The following is a 15129-nucleotide window of genomic DNA, read 5'->3' on the forward strand; positions in this document are numbered from 1 at the left end:
AGTGTGCAACCAGCATATCTGACCTCAGCTGTAAGAATCTGGCCATGGATGTTAGTTTGATTCGGAAGCTTGGAGGGGCAGGGGAGAGACAGAGTCTCAGCTCTTCCTTTCTACCCAAAGAAGAGTGGAAGGAGCAGTAATCCTCCCTCTGATTTACAAGACCTGCTTTCAGTGTCTGCTGATAATTTTCCATGGCAAGGATAGTATCAACTGCTGTTCAGTGGATCTAACAAGGCCTTGGGGTTTGACCTTTCCTATAAATAGGAAATATAGTGACACTAGATAGCTTGGGATCTGGGGTGTGTACAATATGCACGACTGACGGAATCCATTCAGTGAATTGTTATAGAATATATTGACTTTCTCAGAGCTCAGGAGGAGCAGTGCTGGAGAGAAAAAACTTGGACAATTGACAGGCGCCATTAAATAGATCTGGTTTATTTTCCTCTTTCAGATTTGTAAATAAAATCAACCCACTGTGGGCCTGGCCTGGTGTTCTCACTGTGACTTCAGCGCCTCTAAGAAATCCAGCCCCAATTACCACAGCATCTGTGCTATGCTCTCCAACGTATTTATCCTCACCACACCTTTTTGAGATAAGGAAGCACTGTTATCCCCATTGTACAGAGGGAGAACTGAGGCACAGAGAGACTCAGTGACTTGCCCAAGGTCACATTGCAGGTCTGTGGTGGATCAGGGAATCAGACTCCGCTCTCCCAGGCTAGCACCCTAATCTCTGGATTAGCCATCTTTTCAAATTAGGCCCTTCCTTTAGGTCTGGGTGTATATTTAAAAAATGCAAAATGGATCTGCTCACCAGTGTTACCACTTTCATGCTCTGTACAGCTCTGTATCTTCACTCAGAGACATATGCTGTAAATCAGGGTCTGGCTCCTACCCCAGCAAAAGAGGCTGTCCCAGTTTGACAAAAGATATGTCTACGTCTTGAGGATGAGTTTTGTATACGTCTCTTTGCAGCAGGAGCTGCTCAAGTATAAAAGAAAGCCCTGTCCTGCCTTGGCACTGCTGTGTCGCTTCAGATTGCGAGACCCAACAGTTAGTGTGATATGTACCCCTTCAGATGAAAGTCATATTTATGAATTGAGAAATTTAGTCTCTAATGAAATAATACTGTAGCAAGCATGGACAAATCAATTAAGGGACAGGAATGAGAGATGGCTACTAAGTTACCTAATGCAAATTTAGCAGCCTAAATTATAAGGACTTTGTGGCAAATGAATAGCTAGTTTCTACGAATGTCTCTAACAGTGTTTATGACCAAGTGCGATGGCATTTAGATGGTTATAGGAAACCCAATGTGCCAGAGCCTTCTGATGACATCCACCTCTGGCTCCCCCAGTTCATCAGTAGTCCCTCAGCTTCCCCAGTCCATCAGTAGCCAGGTTCCATCTCTGCTTCTTGGCGCTCTCCTCCATCTCCTCCCAGCTCCACAGAGGCTTCAGTTTTCACCTTCGTATCAGAAGGCCTGATTTTAGCATGATCTCCCTGTGAAATGACTTTAGTTGTTGACTTCATCTGAGGAGGTGAGCGGAGTGTGTCACAGATGGGTCTGGACCCATCACCCCTTAAGGGATCAGTCATCTTGTGACAGTGCCCAGCTAGAGATATCTGAAATAGGCCTGAACCTTCAGTAAGCCAGGCTCCTTAACGCTGTTTCAAGTTGAGCACTGAAAAATGGAAGCCACTGACTTCCATGGGAGGAGGATTGAGCCAGAGCTTTCTGATGACATCCACCTCTGAAGTACTGTGGTGTAGAAGAGACGCCCCATGTTGATGTATTGTCTCGTTGCTTGCAGAGTGCAGATGCTCGCAGTGTGGAGCTGCGCTGTGGGAGGGCAGGTCACTTTGCTGTAAGTAGGAGCTGCTGTCTTTGTAGCTCAGCAGTGATCACCTGCCAGGACTCACTGGCTCTTTCAGGCAGTGCAGATAGCTGGCTAGCAGTTGGCTTTGGTTTTGCATGTTACCCGTGTGACTGGAAGGTGGATCTAGGATAAAAGCACCAAACTACCATCTGGCAGGAGCTATGTTTCAGGATTTTTGTTAAAATCTTTGTACTATGTTTTTATAATAAACTTTCTGTTGGCTTCAGTGGGATTTACATCTGAGTGAGCGAGACCCTCTGCAGATGAAAAGTGAAGGCTAAGTGTTTGCAATGTTTGAAAATGGCTACCCACCGCCAGTGTCATTATTTGTGGTTTGTATTGGGATTCTTGCCCTTCTTTAGTCATTGGTTTGAACACTGGAATGATGGCAAAGCTACTGCATCTGTTCTGTATATTCAGAGAGCTCTGGGGCTTAATGCCTGTAGTCCATTTACTGAGTAATTCAGCAGCACATGTCCTTTTCCTCGGTCGTGATAAGGAACGATGCCATTGATTTGTAAGATATGGTGATTCCTTTGAGAGGAATGTTTTAAAGACTTAGAAAGAGCAGGCAGCTGAGACTAATGTCTTCATGGTTTAATAGTAAAGTGAGAAGCCCCTGTGAGAGAGCCACAAATACTGTGGCACCAAAAGACTAAAGGTGACAGATAAAGCATTTGCAGTCGACAGGATGAGAAATGCTCTGGCAACGCAGGATGGAGAAATAACTCAATTAAGATGATTGTTTTCTGCAAACTAATGGCTGCGATTTAAAAATAACACACATTAGGTCTGGCCTCCTGAAATTCTTATTTGACCTGGTCTCGTTAGGCCAGGAAGCTGAGGCAGCATCAGGCTTCAGCTGGCAGAGTGCAAGTGTCCAGTTATTTCTAATGCCTCATAATTTACACCATGAAGGAATGGTACTCTGAGATTCAGGGTACTGGGAGAAAGGGCATTTGTCTCCCGGGGTGTCCAGCGCCGACCGCTGCTTGACTGGGGATGCAGAGGAAAGGGTGAGTTAGGATCGTCTCATGTTTGTATGATAGTGTTGCACGTGTAATACACATCAGACAGAAGCCAGAAAATGGGCAGAAAGTCGGAGCCTTGCTCAGATTATAGCGAGGTGCAGGACTGGGCAAGTTTGGGCTGGAGGAATGGGCTGTGGCCCTGACTTTCCTTCGTTGGTTGATTTGCATCTCAACCTTTGCCTTACTGGACCCAAGCAGGATTATTTCAGTATATATAATTTCCCCTTTTTGTTTTGATTTGTTGACATTACTCATTAGTTGCTTCTCTTTGCTTTGTTAAATATTAATACATTTAAAAAAAATCTGGATTTTCTGTCATAGGAACCTAAATTTAAACTCCTAAATCTTTACTTTAGTGACTTGCTTTTCAAAAGTGCCGAGCACCCAGCAGCTCCAGGTGCCTTCAGTCAAAGCTGGTGGGTGCTTTTTGAAAACCTGGCTGCATTTTTAGGTTTCTAAATACAATTTAGGAGCCAATCTTTAGGCTCCTGCCATCGTCAATGTTAGCTTGTGTCTCTGTTTGAGACTTTGCCTAGTCCAGAATAGCTATAGACCGAACATTTACCTAGGATTGTTTTATGTTGGTGATTACTGAAGACTGTGAACTTGTTTGAAATACAGAAATACACAGCAAACGGCTCACTCAGAGATTCCTGAACTCTTCTTAGTAAGTCATTAGCATGTGAGCCATACCAAGGACTCCTTGGTCTAGACAGTCCAATTCTAAATTTGGAGCCATCATTCAAACTCTGGAGACAAAATGGCATCCAAGTTGGATTAAACTGATCGAATTGAAAACATCTTATAAAAGCAGCAAAGAATCCTGTGGCACCTTATAGACTAAGGATCTGAGGAAGTGGGTATTCACCCTCGAAAGCTCATGCTCCAAAACGTCTGTTAGTCTATAAGGTGCCACAGGATTCTTTGCTGCTTTTACAGATCCAGACTAACACGGCTACCCCTCTTATACTTGACATCTTATAAAGGCTCTAATTGTGGGCTTTTATTTAGTTTATCAAAACTAGGCTCCCCTCTCAGAGTTGGGCCCATTTGCACTAGGAACCATTAAAACTCAGGCCCCATATAAATGCATCATTGTAGCATTTTCCCGCACTTTGACAATCATGCAGTTCCTGCAAGCTGACATGCCCTGAGTTTTGATGGTGTCTCCTCTCTTTCCAGTTCTGTTCTGAAGCAGAATGCTAATCCCCCTGTAAGCAGGCATAGCTGTGCTGCAGACACATGAGGCTGTGGGTTTTTTTGGTGGTTGGGTTTCAAAGTGTAAGAACTCTTTTAATACCTTTTGTACTTGCATCACAGAGCAGTGACCCACTGAGGAGAAACTACTCCATACACGATGCACAGTGTAAACTGCACCATGTCAGGAGGATTAATAGAAAGAAAATACAGCCTGTAGAACTAGGCTGGTTAGTTCTGGCTGCACTGGATCTAATAAAGCTTTAGCCGTTTATTATGTTTGGCCTTTTGTACCTGCAGTTCTGTCTGGGAGTGAATTATATTAAAGTAATATGATTGAGAGAGATTAGATTACACAGAAATAAAATGGGCTGAATGCAGGAGCTAAAAGTGCAGCCTGTACTTTATTGAAAACAGGAAGGAGCGACAGTAACCTCCAGATAAGACATGTGAGTGAAATGCAGTTTTTCAAGAGGAGGTTTTAAAGGGCTGGAGCTCTGTAGTCCTGAGGACCATTTTCATCTCCCACAGCCAAAGGGTCCTCAGTGTTGTCTCTGGACTCCTGATCCAGCCTGTTTACTGTCGTGCCTAGATTATTTTTAAAACAATTCTCTTGGGACTCAAAGGGCCAGACGCACTGGTGCTTTCCTCTGGCTGTGTTGCACTGCTCTGGTGACACAGAGCAGCTGTTAACCTGGTGTAACAGCCCATTTAAATGGGTTTTATAGCTGCCAGGGCAGTGCAAAGCAGCCAGAGCCTGCCAGTGAATCCAGTCCTAGATCACTGGGATACTAACTGTGCTTCTGCAACGCAGAGAGCAAAGACAATGCAAAAATGAAGAGGCATAAATAGCCTTATGAGGCCTAAATGACTTATCTCTGAATGCTACTCTGCTGGTCACAGTGCTTGCTCCCCTTCCAGTAGCTTTGCCCTATTTTAAGGAACAGAGGCGGCTCTAGCTTTTTTGCTGCCCCAAGCACGGCAGGCAGGCTGCCTTTGGCGGCGTGCCTGTGGGAGGTCCCCCGTCCCGCGGATTCATTGTACCCGCCACCGAATTACCGCCGAATCCGCAGGACCAGTGGACCTCCTGCAGGCAAGCCGCCGAAAGCTGAGAGCCGCCCTTGCAGGGACTGGCAGGGTGCCCCCTACGGCTTGCCGCCCCAGGCACGTGCTTGGAGCGATGGTACCTGGAGCCACTGCTGTTAAGGAAGAGTGAATATTAGTAGTCTCCTAGGATATAGGGACTGTCCTGCTGAGCTGCAAGACCTTGACACAAGTCACAGGAACAATGTGTCATTGCTGTCTGCCAATGCTCAACACATGATGCCTGCAAACTTTAAAGAAAAGTACTGTAGTGATGCTGAGAATCTCACACCCATATCTTGGACAGTGCAGTCGCTGTTTTGATTGAGACAAGCATGGATATGTGTGTTTTATGGCAGTAATTCTATATGGAAATGTGAGGCAAACACATGGCAGGGTGAGAGCAGCTGTGAAGCTAAGCAGCACACAAACCTTGAGTGTGTAGGGAAAGCACAGAGTCAATGTATAGGTGAGCAGCTGAACAGCCTGGAGCATGTTACTTCGCTGCCAGACTCAAACTGGGATTCTCTTCTCCCACCGTCAGCTCTGTTCCTTTCTCTGCTTTGCACTTTATGCACTCAACAGACTCCCATTTCAAGCCCACTAAGCTGCCATCTTCTTCTCATTCAGCCCCTTCCTTCCATGCTGCCTTCCAAGTGATTCAATAACCATAAATAATAGGGTGCCCAAATGGTGTGATCTTATTACTGCCCTCTCCAGTCCGCCTCCAAGCATGATGTGGCATACATCATAACTTGGCATACAGCAGATCTCCCGGTAACGCAGCTCCTTCCATGCCTTTCTGTGTAAGCACAGGAAGAGGTGGAAGTGGCTCATGTTGTTACAGGCTCTTTGAGATCCTTAGGGATGGAAGGCTTGTGTATAATCCAGTACTGTTCGGGAGCACTGGAAGTGGGTTAACAGCCCTGGCCCTTCCATTGCTGAGCTGACCTGAGACCCAAGCGGCAGGACCTTTTTCTGCTGGATGACTCCAGTTGCCTAACTCCTGCTTTGTGTCTTTCCCAGTGTCTCTACAAGTGGATATTGTTCCAAGTCAGGTGGAGATCAGCGTTGGAGAATCCAAATTCTTCTTATGTCAAGGTGAGTGCTGGCTGCTGCTGCTGTCAGGCTTTTCCATCTGTGTTTGTTGAGTCACTTTTGGAGAACCCATTCCACTCAGCCCCAGGCATATTCACATGTACAGGAACATGCCTCTCAATTCTCCATGTTGTTGGGTTTCTTGGTCTTTTATTTTGTAATTCAAGCAGATCAAAAGCAATCATAGAATGTCAGGGTTGGAAGGGACTTCAGGAGGTCATCTAGTCCAACCCCATGCTCAAAGCAGGATCAATCCCCAACTAAATCACAGGTATAATAGCAAAGGTGACAGAGGTGGTTAGGCTGGGAGAGTAAAGACACACTTCTCTTAGGGCTGGGAAGAGTAGGCAGCTCCTAGCTGGTATTTGTAACAATATTCCAGAGCCATCCCAGAACCCTGAAGACCAGAAGGGTTGCCCCAGAAATCTATTACATCACGTCTGCCCTCAGCATTGGTCTTTTTTGTTTTAGAGGTATTAGTCTGAGGGCTGAGATTTTTCAAAATCATCTGGGGGATTCTGATACCCAATTTCCAACAGCTTGAATGGGAGCTTGGATTCCAGACCCCTTGGGCAGCTTTGAAAATCTCCACCTCAGCCCCCGAGGATTTTAATACAATGGGAATCCTGCATTTTTAATACCACCCTTCCTGCCACTTGCTCCAACCAGCTGGGTGAAAGAAGCAGTGTTCAGTGTCCACCAGGCAATGCACGTATCCTGTGCGGTACCGCACAGTTGCTGCAGCACGCCCCGTTTCAGCACACACGCATGCTACTGACTACAGGTTTCCCTGTAATGCAACTGGCCTGGTTTGCCTGGATGAATTGGTTACCTGGGTGCAACACTGGTATGACAACAAATGATCCCAGGTCACCCCTAAACCAGAGCATGACACTGAGCAAACATTAAAACATAGCTTGGAGCCAAGTTCCAATGTGGCTTGTCTGACTTCCCCGGGCATCTCCTTTTTAGGGCAAGGGAGGAGGCTGTGAGGCCCAGGCTAGCTCAGCGCAGAGTCATTTGTTAATGTATGTAAAGTGCTTTGAAGGCAAGAGTGTCCTCTGAGTAAGTGCTATTGTGATGACTACACCTTGGCCTCAGCAAATGGGATTGGTTAAATTTCCTGTGTGACAAATTCCTCTGAACAAATAACAAAGCCACGTGGGGAAACCCTGAAACGTGAGCTCCAAGAGGTGGGTCCTTACAAGCCGCTTTGATTTGCATGGGATGCAGTGGCAGGTTTAACTTGCCTGATGTGCTGGTAAAGCAATTTAACCAGCTTGGTTTGCAATGCAATGCCCCAGCACAACCTGCGAACAGGGATATTTATTGGAGTGGGAGGAGTGCTGTGTTTCCATGCTGAGTGGGGTGAGGGGGGAAGATCGCAGGGATGTATATGAGGCCATTCCAAGCCTGAAATGGGCAGCTGCTCCTTTTGGCTGCATGGGGCAGCAGCTAATGGATGTCTTTCTGTGAGGGTGGGGAGCTGTCCCCAATGGACCCAGAACATGGCGTATAATGTATGAGCCACTGCTGGGATTAGCTCTCTGACATCGGGGCTTGTCAACAAATCCAAGGGGGCTTAAATGTTTCCTGTCAGGTGGGTAGGCACTCTCACAAACCCAGCTCAGTAAGCATGCCCCATGCTGCCTGGACATCAGAAATCCTTTGCCTGGTCTTGGCCCTTCCCACAACCCTGCAGGCGATGGCCCCAGGGCCCTGGCTGGCTGAGAGGGAGCAGGTCCAATGTGCTTTGTTTCATCTCTAGTGACTGGGGAAGCCAAAGCCAAAGACATTTCCTGGTTCTCCCCCAACGGCGAGAAGCTGACGCCCAACCAGCAGCGCATCTCGGTGGTGCGGAACGATGACTTCTCCTCCACCCTCACCATTTACAGCGCCAACATCGACGACGCCGGCATCTACAAGTGTGTTGTCACCAGTGAGGAGGAGGGCGACTCTGAGGCCACTGTCAACGTGAAAATCTTTCGTAAGAGCACAGCTCTGGGAGCCTGCTTTGCGGTCGGGCTCTTGTGAGGGGAGGCCCAGGGACTTGCCGGGGAGGTGTGGCTCTCATTAGTGAGGCATGGCCAGGAAGGGGAGCCACCTCCCAAACAGACTGGGAAGGGAAAGGCTGTCAAAGTGGAGCCCATTCCTCCCTTAACAATGACGGGAGAGTGTTGACTGAGTGTGAAGAAGGGTGGGAAGGGACATGACCAGGAGGCTGGAAAGTGGTGGGCAACCTTGCCTATGAGGAGACACTCACCCATGAGAAGCTAAGGGAAAGGCTGGTCTGTGAAGGATATGGGAATAGGAGAGTTTGTCCCACAAAGGGAGATGGGAAGGAGGTAGTCATGGTATTTGTCTGACTGACATCCCACCATTTCTGTCATCAGAGTTACTGAGAGAAATAGAAGCCATTGTGTCTCAAGCTGTCCAGTTAGCAGTGAGCAACTTCCATATTTCCTCTCAGTTAACCCTGTGATTTGTCAGGTTGGCCTCAGAGCCACGTTCCTCATTTTCTGCCCTTCCCCATCTAATTCATGCTCCTCCATCCAAATCAGACCCTCCTGGTGTCACCCACATGCTGTTAGTGGAGAGACTGAGAGTTCAGCCTGAGGGTTACTTCTGGCTGTGTGAATGGTCCCTGGCCCGTATGGCTGTCAGGAGCCAAGCAAAGGGATCCACAGGCTAAGCTGAATGGTTCAGGGACAAGAAGACCATTACTAGCATGCCCTTTGTTCAAGCCACTCAGCTAAACTGCATTGACCTATTTAATGGTGTGCGACAGATAAAGCAAAGGATTGATTGGCTGTGAGGTCTGTTACTAGTGTAGCTGCTTTGCTCACCTCTTGTTACCCATGGTCTCTCTGCACAGCAAGAAAGCTGGGGAGACAGCCTGCTCTAGCAGTCCCTGGCCATAACAAAGGTTGTGGTAGCCACTTCTGGAGCCTCTGGCCTCAGGCCCTGTGCTCTGAGACCTGGGTAGAAACAGAACAGCCAGTATCTCCAGTCTCAGAGCTGGACAATCCCACGGTTTTTGCAGCTTGCAGAATGTGCTTGGAACTTAGAAAGGGTCCTTCACCTCTGTTGGAGACCCCAGCTGAGCTGCAGCCCACTAAAATCTTTGATGCAAGATAGTGAGGAGCGAAGGTAGAGCCCAGAGTGAAATGAATGTCTGGGAGATGAGCATGGAGTGATGTGCTTGGTACAGAACAGGCAGGGTTGGGATGAGACAGGATCAGGGCTCAGCACGGCCCTACAGGGACCACTTACCGTGCAGTAGGATCCTACATTCATGAGGCCCCTAGTGGACCTCAGCTGGCAAAGCTATCATAGATGTTCCTTCCCTACCAACTGGGAGGTTTTGCGTTTGGCTTTCCCATAACACAACATCCAAACACGGACACTCTTGTGAATCCAGTCGCCTCTTGGTGTGTAACTAGCACAGGGTTCCCCTACCATAGTGCGGGATGCTAATGCCAAGCTACACACGTTGCTATGGCGTGAGCATCCCAAGTGAGTTTGGGCATGTGTATCATTGCTTATAGTTGGCAACATGCCTTGCAATTCAGATGGTGCCCACAATGCTCTGGGGCAACAGCTCCATTGTCCTGTCGCTCTCCTTGTTTTCAGAGAAGCTGATGTTCAGGAATGCTCCCACCCCTCAGGAGTTCCAGGAGGGGGAAGATGCTGTGATTGTGTGCGATGTGCTCAGCTCGCTGCCTCCCACCATTATGTGGAAGCATAAGGACAGGGATGTTGTCCTGAAAAAAGATGGTAAGGAATGAGAGGTCTTGGCCCTTGCCCTTCCAGAGGCCTTGTGTAGGTCTGCCAGGGTGGCAAAAGGACAAGTAGGCACGGGAACTCAGAGCAGTGGGGGTAAAATGACACCCATTAGGTCTGGCCTCCTGGGGCCGTTATAATCATCCAGCCTGATCTCCGTAACACAGGCCAGAGAACCTCACTCAGGAATTGCTTTAAAACAAAGTATATTATAGTTGAAATAGAGCGTGTGTTTTTAAAAGAGAAATCCAGTCTGGATTTAAAGAGGCCACGTGGTTAAGCTGTCCTGGCCAGAGCCCTCGCATTTCCCCTACGCTGCGCCAAGGAGTAGCAGACAGTGGAACCTATCTGTGGATTTTGTGGGCTGGTGTCACTCCAGAGCACTGTCTCCCCAGATCAGTGTTGCCTCTGCAGCGTTTCCCAGCCCCTGTCAGTCTAGGCATCAAGGAAGTGCAGTTACAGATCAGCCAGTGGTTAGAGAACTAATCAAGGACTTGAGAGACTTGGGTTTAGTTTCCTGCTTTGCCACAGCCTCCCTGTGAGACCTTGGGCGAGTCACTTAGCCTGCCTGTACCTCACTCCCCATCTAGAAAAGGGGGCTCTAGCCCTGCACTACCTTGTAGCGGTGGCGTGAGGCTACATGCACTAAAAGATTGTGAAGTGCTTTGAGATTTACTGATGAAAAATGCTATATTAGAGCTAGGTATTATCCTTATTTAAGACCAGACTCCACTCCTCGGGGAGACAAGTAGTAAATGGTCCATTGGCCCAAGCCAGGTATTGATTAAACTTAAAGTAAAATAAAAGTGCTGGTTGTAAAATAACACAGCGGTTTGTCTCCACTGCCTCTTAGCTTGCTGTGTGAGGGACTCTCTCCTGGATGTTCTTTCCTGGCAGTGTCAGGTCTGATTATGGGGTGACTTTCATTACACTGATGGAAAGGGAAGTTACATTACATTAAGCTCTGTCTCTAGGCTGTAAGGGGAGTAGGGAAGTGCCCATTCATTGCAGCACTCTCTCTAAATGATCCTTGACTGAAACTTTCTTTCGTCTCTTCTAGTCCGATTTATCGTCTTGCCCAACAACTTCCTGCAAATCCGGGGAATCAAGAAAACAGATGAGGGGACGTACCGCTGTGAGGGCAGAATCCTGGCTCGTGGGGAGGTCAATTTCAAGGATATTCAGGTCATCGTGAATGGTGAGCAACTTGGAGCCTTGGCAGTGGAGGGGACCTGTGCTACCTGGGTTATAAGCTGGTGCACCCTTGTCTTAGAAGGAAAGACATGATCATCAGTTCACACTCATGAACTGTCAGAATCATGTCAAATAAACACATGAAATCGATTTGGCATTTACAAGATGTTTACAGGAAATTATCATGTCAGGAGTCAGCTTGAATGTCTCATAGCTCCAAGTGAGAGATGGCCCTCATTTGATTCATGGATGGTTTTGTCCAACAGACCATCTTCCGTGCAATGTGGGTCCTCTTCCTCCCACCATTTGATAGAGAGACCTCGTGCATCAAATGTACAGGTTCAAACCTGCAGGAGATGTGCTCCCTTGGACTGATTTATGTGTGTATGGCAGAGGGCAAGAAACTTCCTTACCTGGTTCTTTTCTACCCACCTGTGCTTTCCCCCTCTCTCTAACTCAGCTTCTTTTTCTTTCAGTGCCTCCTTCCGTCCGTGCCAGGCAGAACACCATCAATGCTACGGCCAGTCTCAACCAGTCTGTCACCTTAGTGTGCGATGCTGATGGCTTTCCTGAGCCAGCCATGAGCTGGATGAAGTAAGAAACTCAATTTACATGGTTTAAGAGCCTGGATGTTTTAACTGAGGCACTCAATGTGACTGCTGCTTCCGTCTGCACCTCTGATTGAGCAGAGCCGGTCACGGGGAATGGGACCATTTTAGCTAGAATATCATTGACTCGGTTTCTTGTAACAAAGTCAGAGAATTGTAATGCTTTTACAAATGGTCATTTTCCAGTAACAATAGCAGCAGCACTAATAGCAATGTGCTGCAGCACCCTTCACCCCAGGTCTTCACACACTTTACATGACAGTCCCAGGGTCAACGTGGCATTGAGAAACCAAGGTTCAGGTTGGGGCTGACAATGGCTCTGAATGCTGGTGCGGGGCAGCAGACTGAGTTCTGGGTGGAGGGCCAGGGTCCCAAGCATGGTTGGCATGAGGGATGTCTACAGGGGAAGGACTCCATGGCACAGGACCCCAAGGCAAGGGTAGTGAGGGCTCAGCCGAAGGAGGAAAACAAGTGTGAGAGAGGTGGGACCATAGGGAAATTGTCCTTCCTCCCAAACAAAGGAGCTAGATTTAGACATACAGATGAGTTCTAAAAACCAGCCAGCGTTAACTTCCCACCCAACCTGCTTGTTTTGTGCCCTGCAGGGATGGGGACTTGATAGAACGGGGGGACGATGACGAGAAATACGACTTCAACTACGATGGCTCTGAGCTGACCATCAAGAAGGTAGAGAAGAGCGACGAGGCGGAGTACACCTGCACCGCTGAGAACAAGGCCGGAGAGCAGGATGCCATCATCCACCTCAAAGTCTTTGGTAAACAGGGCAATAACAGGCTTGATATCACTCCTTCCCGCCCCTACCCCCCACTCCCTACAGACCGGTCAGAGAGCCCAGCTGGCCGTTGGCTGCTCATTGCTGCAAACTGGAAGCAGCATGCCCTGCCTCCCCAGCAGGCATGTCTGGCTCAGACGCTGGGTGCGCTTGCTGAATTACAGTGTCAGCCTGTGTGCCAGCTCTGTGCTGTCTACCAGACAAAAGGTGCTGGTGGTCATTGTAAAATACCATCTCTCTTCCATTTCCTGTCTCTTGTGGCTGAAATTCCCGCCCCTTGCAGGAGGTCAGCACTAGGCTGTGCACCACTCAAATGCTTTTCAAGCTTTTAGGGTGGAATCCAAAGTCAGTGGGAGACTTTTCTTTTGATATCTGTGGGCATTAGGTCAAGCCTTAAGAATCTGAGTGGAACTTTTGAAAGCTCTGCACTGGGGTGAATTTCACCCTTAGCTGCATTATGGAAAACATTAATGTAAGCCCTTGTGAAGTTGTCAGTTTCTTCCAGCTGTTTATTGCCATTTATCACAGACCTTTTTTTGGCAGAGATCTGAATAAAAAAAAAAACAGGTCACATAAAGGTGGTTGTCAAACAACAAAAGTTAACCTTAGCTTTTCTAGTCTCCTTCCCAGCTTCCTTGAAACAGCCGAGGTCATGATGTAATGACTGGTTACGATGTACTTGCTCCAGGGTCTGAATTGGGCCCATTTTTAGTTTTGCTAAACTAGAAGCCAGGGATGGCTAGACGAGGGGAGGGCACACCATGCTTCCTCTCTGCCTGCTGAAGCAATTCTCTCTGAAAGTAGAAATGCAAAAGCCTTTTGGTCTAATGGATAGTTTCAGTTCAGACTTCGCTAATTCCAGGCAGCTTCGCTTCATAGCAGTGGCCAAAAAAACCCATTGTGCTCCCTTTCCAGCAAAACCCAAAATCACTTATGTGGAGAACAAAACTGCCATGGAACTGGAGGACCAGATCACGCTGACCTGCGAGGCTTCCGGGGACCCAATCCCCTCCATCACCTGGAGAACCTCCACCCGGAACATCAGCAACGAAGAGAAGGTATAATGGCTCCCAAAGCCAGGGCCTCAGTAACATGGCTCAGAGCAGCTCGTGTCTGCCATGCCTCCTGTGCCTCTCTGCTGTGCCAGAAAACATGATGATGTCATGCAGATGCACACTGAAATCCTGGTGATTCCTCCTCTCTGTCTATTATAAGGCCCTGCCATGCTGCACAAGGCACCTGTGGGCCTGGTATTTATCATTAAAGCCCTAGCTGGTGTAAATTGGCCTAGCTCCATTGAAGTCAGCGAAGCTATAGCCATTCGTTGCAGCTCTGCCCCAGCATGTTCCTCTCTCCTTTGTTTCTGCTACTGAGGCTTTAAGAGAATTGCATTAAAGCACCAAACTGGGGGTCCTTTACACGGGAGTTTCCAGGAAACAGTCTACCCTTTGGTTCCACTGCGGTGGGTGGAAACGGGTGCCCGATTCCAGTGTGCTCAGTGACCTCATCATGGTGGTAGAACCATCCTGGAGGAAAAATGCATCTCTCAGAGATGCTATGGACCAAAATGAGCCTGTTAATTCTTTCTTGCCCCCCTGTATTGTACACTCCCACTGCACGTACTCTGGGCACAAACACCTGGTTGCCTTTGTGTTCGCCTGTATCATGAATCACATACTGATTTCATTTTGTTTTTAAAGGCAAAAATAATTAGCAGTTTCTTTCTAAATAATCATTCTGGCTTGATTTGCCACTAGCTGTCTTAGGGGCATAACAGGTGAAGATTTGGGGAACTCTGTCCATTGTTATGAGAGTCACATAAAAGGCAGCTGAGTGAGAAGGGAGAACCTAGCTCCAACACTGAGCTACCTTTAGGCAAATAGTAAATTAGATAGTGCTCATTGCTAATTCTATAACAACAGGCCCCTTGTAGTGGTTAGCGGCCTGAACCCTTTAGCAGGTCTGAGTCAGTGTGAAGAGGAGGGGAATTGGGAGTGCATGGTAGAAACGCAGACTGAGTGTAGACACTGTCTTAGGACCAGCCACACAGCCTATTCCTGCAGGAATGAGTCCTTTGTGTTGTGTCGTCAGTCTCCTCTTTACAGTGTATTGATGGTGCGTAATCCATTGCCTGAGATATCAGAAACAACCAGGCTTCCTCCTGCCCTGTCGGAAAGGTGTACGTTCCATTGGGTTCAATAGAGGGGCTAGTCTATAGCTCAATGAGGTCAATGAAAAGATCCCATTGCCTTCAGTGGGATTTGGCTCAGACCCGTATTGCACTGGGGCAACTGGACCAGGGTATTCACAGGTTTGCTTCCATCCAGGAAAGCTATATGAGAGACCAGGGTCATTGGAATCTGAAGTCTTGATTTCCTGCATCTGAGGGAAAGAACTTTTGTGTAGTGAATAGAGACTGAAAACAGAAGACTAAATTGCATCGAAATCTCCCAGAGGAA

The 15129-nt window shown here is 47.8% G+C and overlaps 1 protein-coding gene across 9 annotated transcripts in view; it reads left to right on the plus strand.

The window, feature by feature from the left end:
* NCAM1 (neural cell adhesion molecule 1) overlaps positions 1 to 15129 on the plus strand; it is a 239424-nt gene that overhangs the window by 147388 nt on the left and 76907 nt on the right. For all 9 annotated transcript variants that reach the window (XM_030538330.1, XM_030538332.1, XM_030538331.1 and 6 more), the window contains exons 2-8: positions 6221 to 6295; positions 8061 to 8279; positions 9926 to 10069; positions 11136 to 11273; positions 11746 to 11863; positions 12483 to 12652; positions 13586 to 13728. In XM_030538330.1, the coding sequence (XP_030394190.1) occupies positions 6221 to 6295; positions 8061 to 8279; positions 9926 to 10069; positions 11136 to 11273; positions 11746 to 11863; positions 12483 to 12652; positions 13586 to 13728 (1007 nt within the window). The remainder of the gene's footprint in view (positions 1 to 6220; positions 6296 to 8060; positions 8280 to 9925; positions 10070 to 11135; positions 11274 to 11745; positions 11864 to 12482; positions 12653 to 13585; positions 13729 to 15129) is intronic.

The sequence above is a fragment of the Gopherus evgoodei genome, chromosome 19 (genome assembly GCF_007399415.2).
Source record: "Gopherus evgoodei ecotype Sinaloan lineage chromosome 19, rGopEvg1_v1.p, whole genome shotgun sequence".
Taxonomy (NCBI): Eukaryota; Metazoa; Chordata; order Testudines; family Testudinidae; genus Gopherus; species Gopherus evgoodei.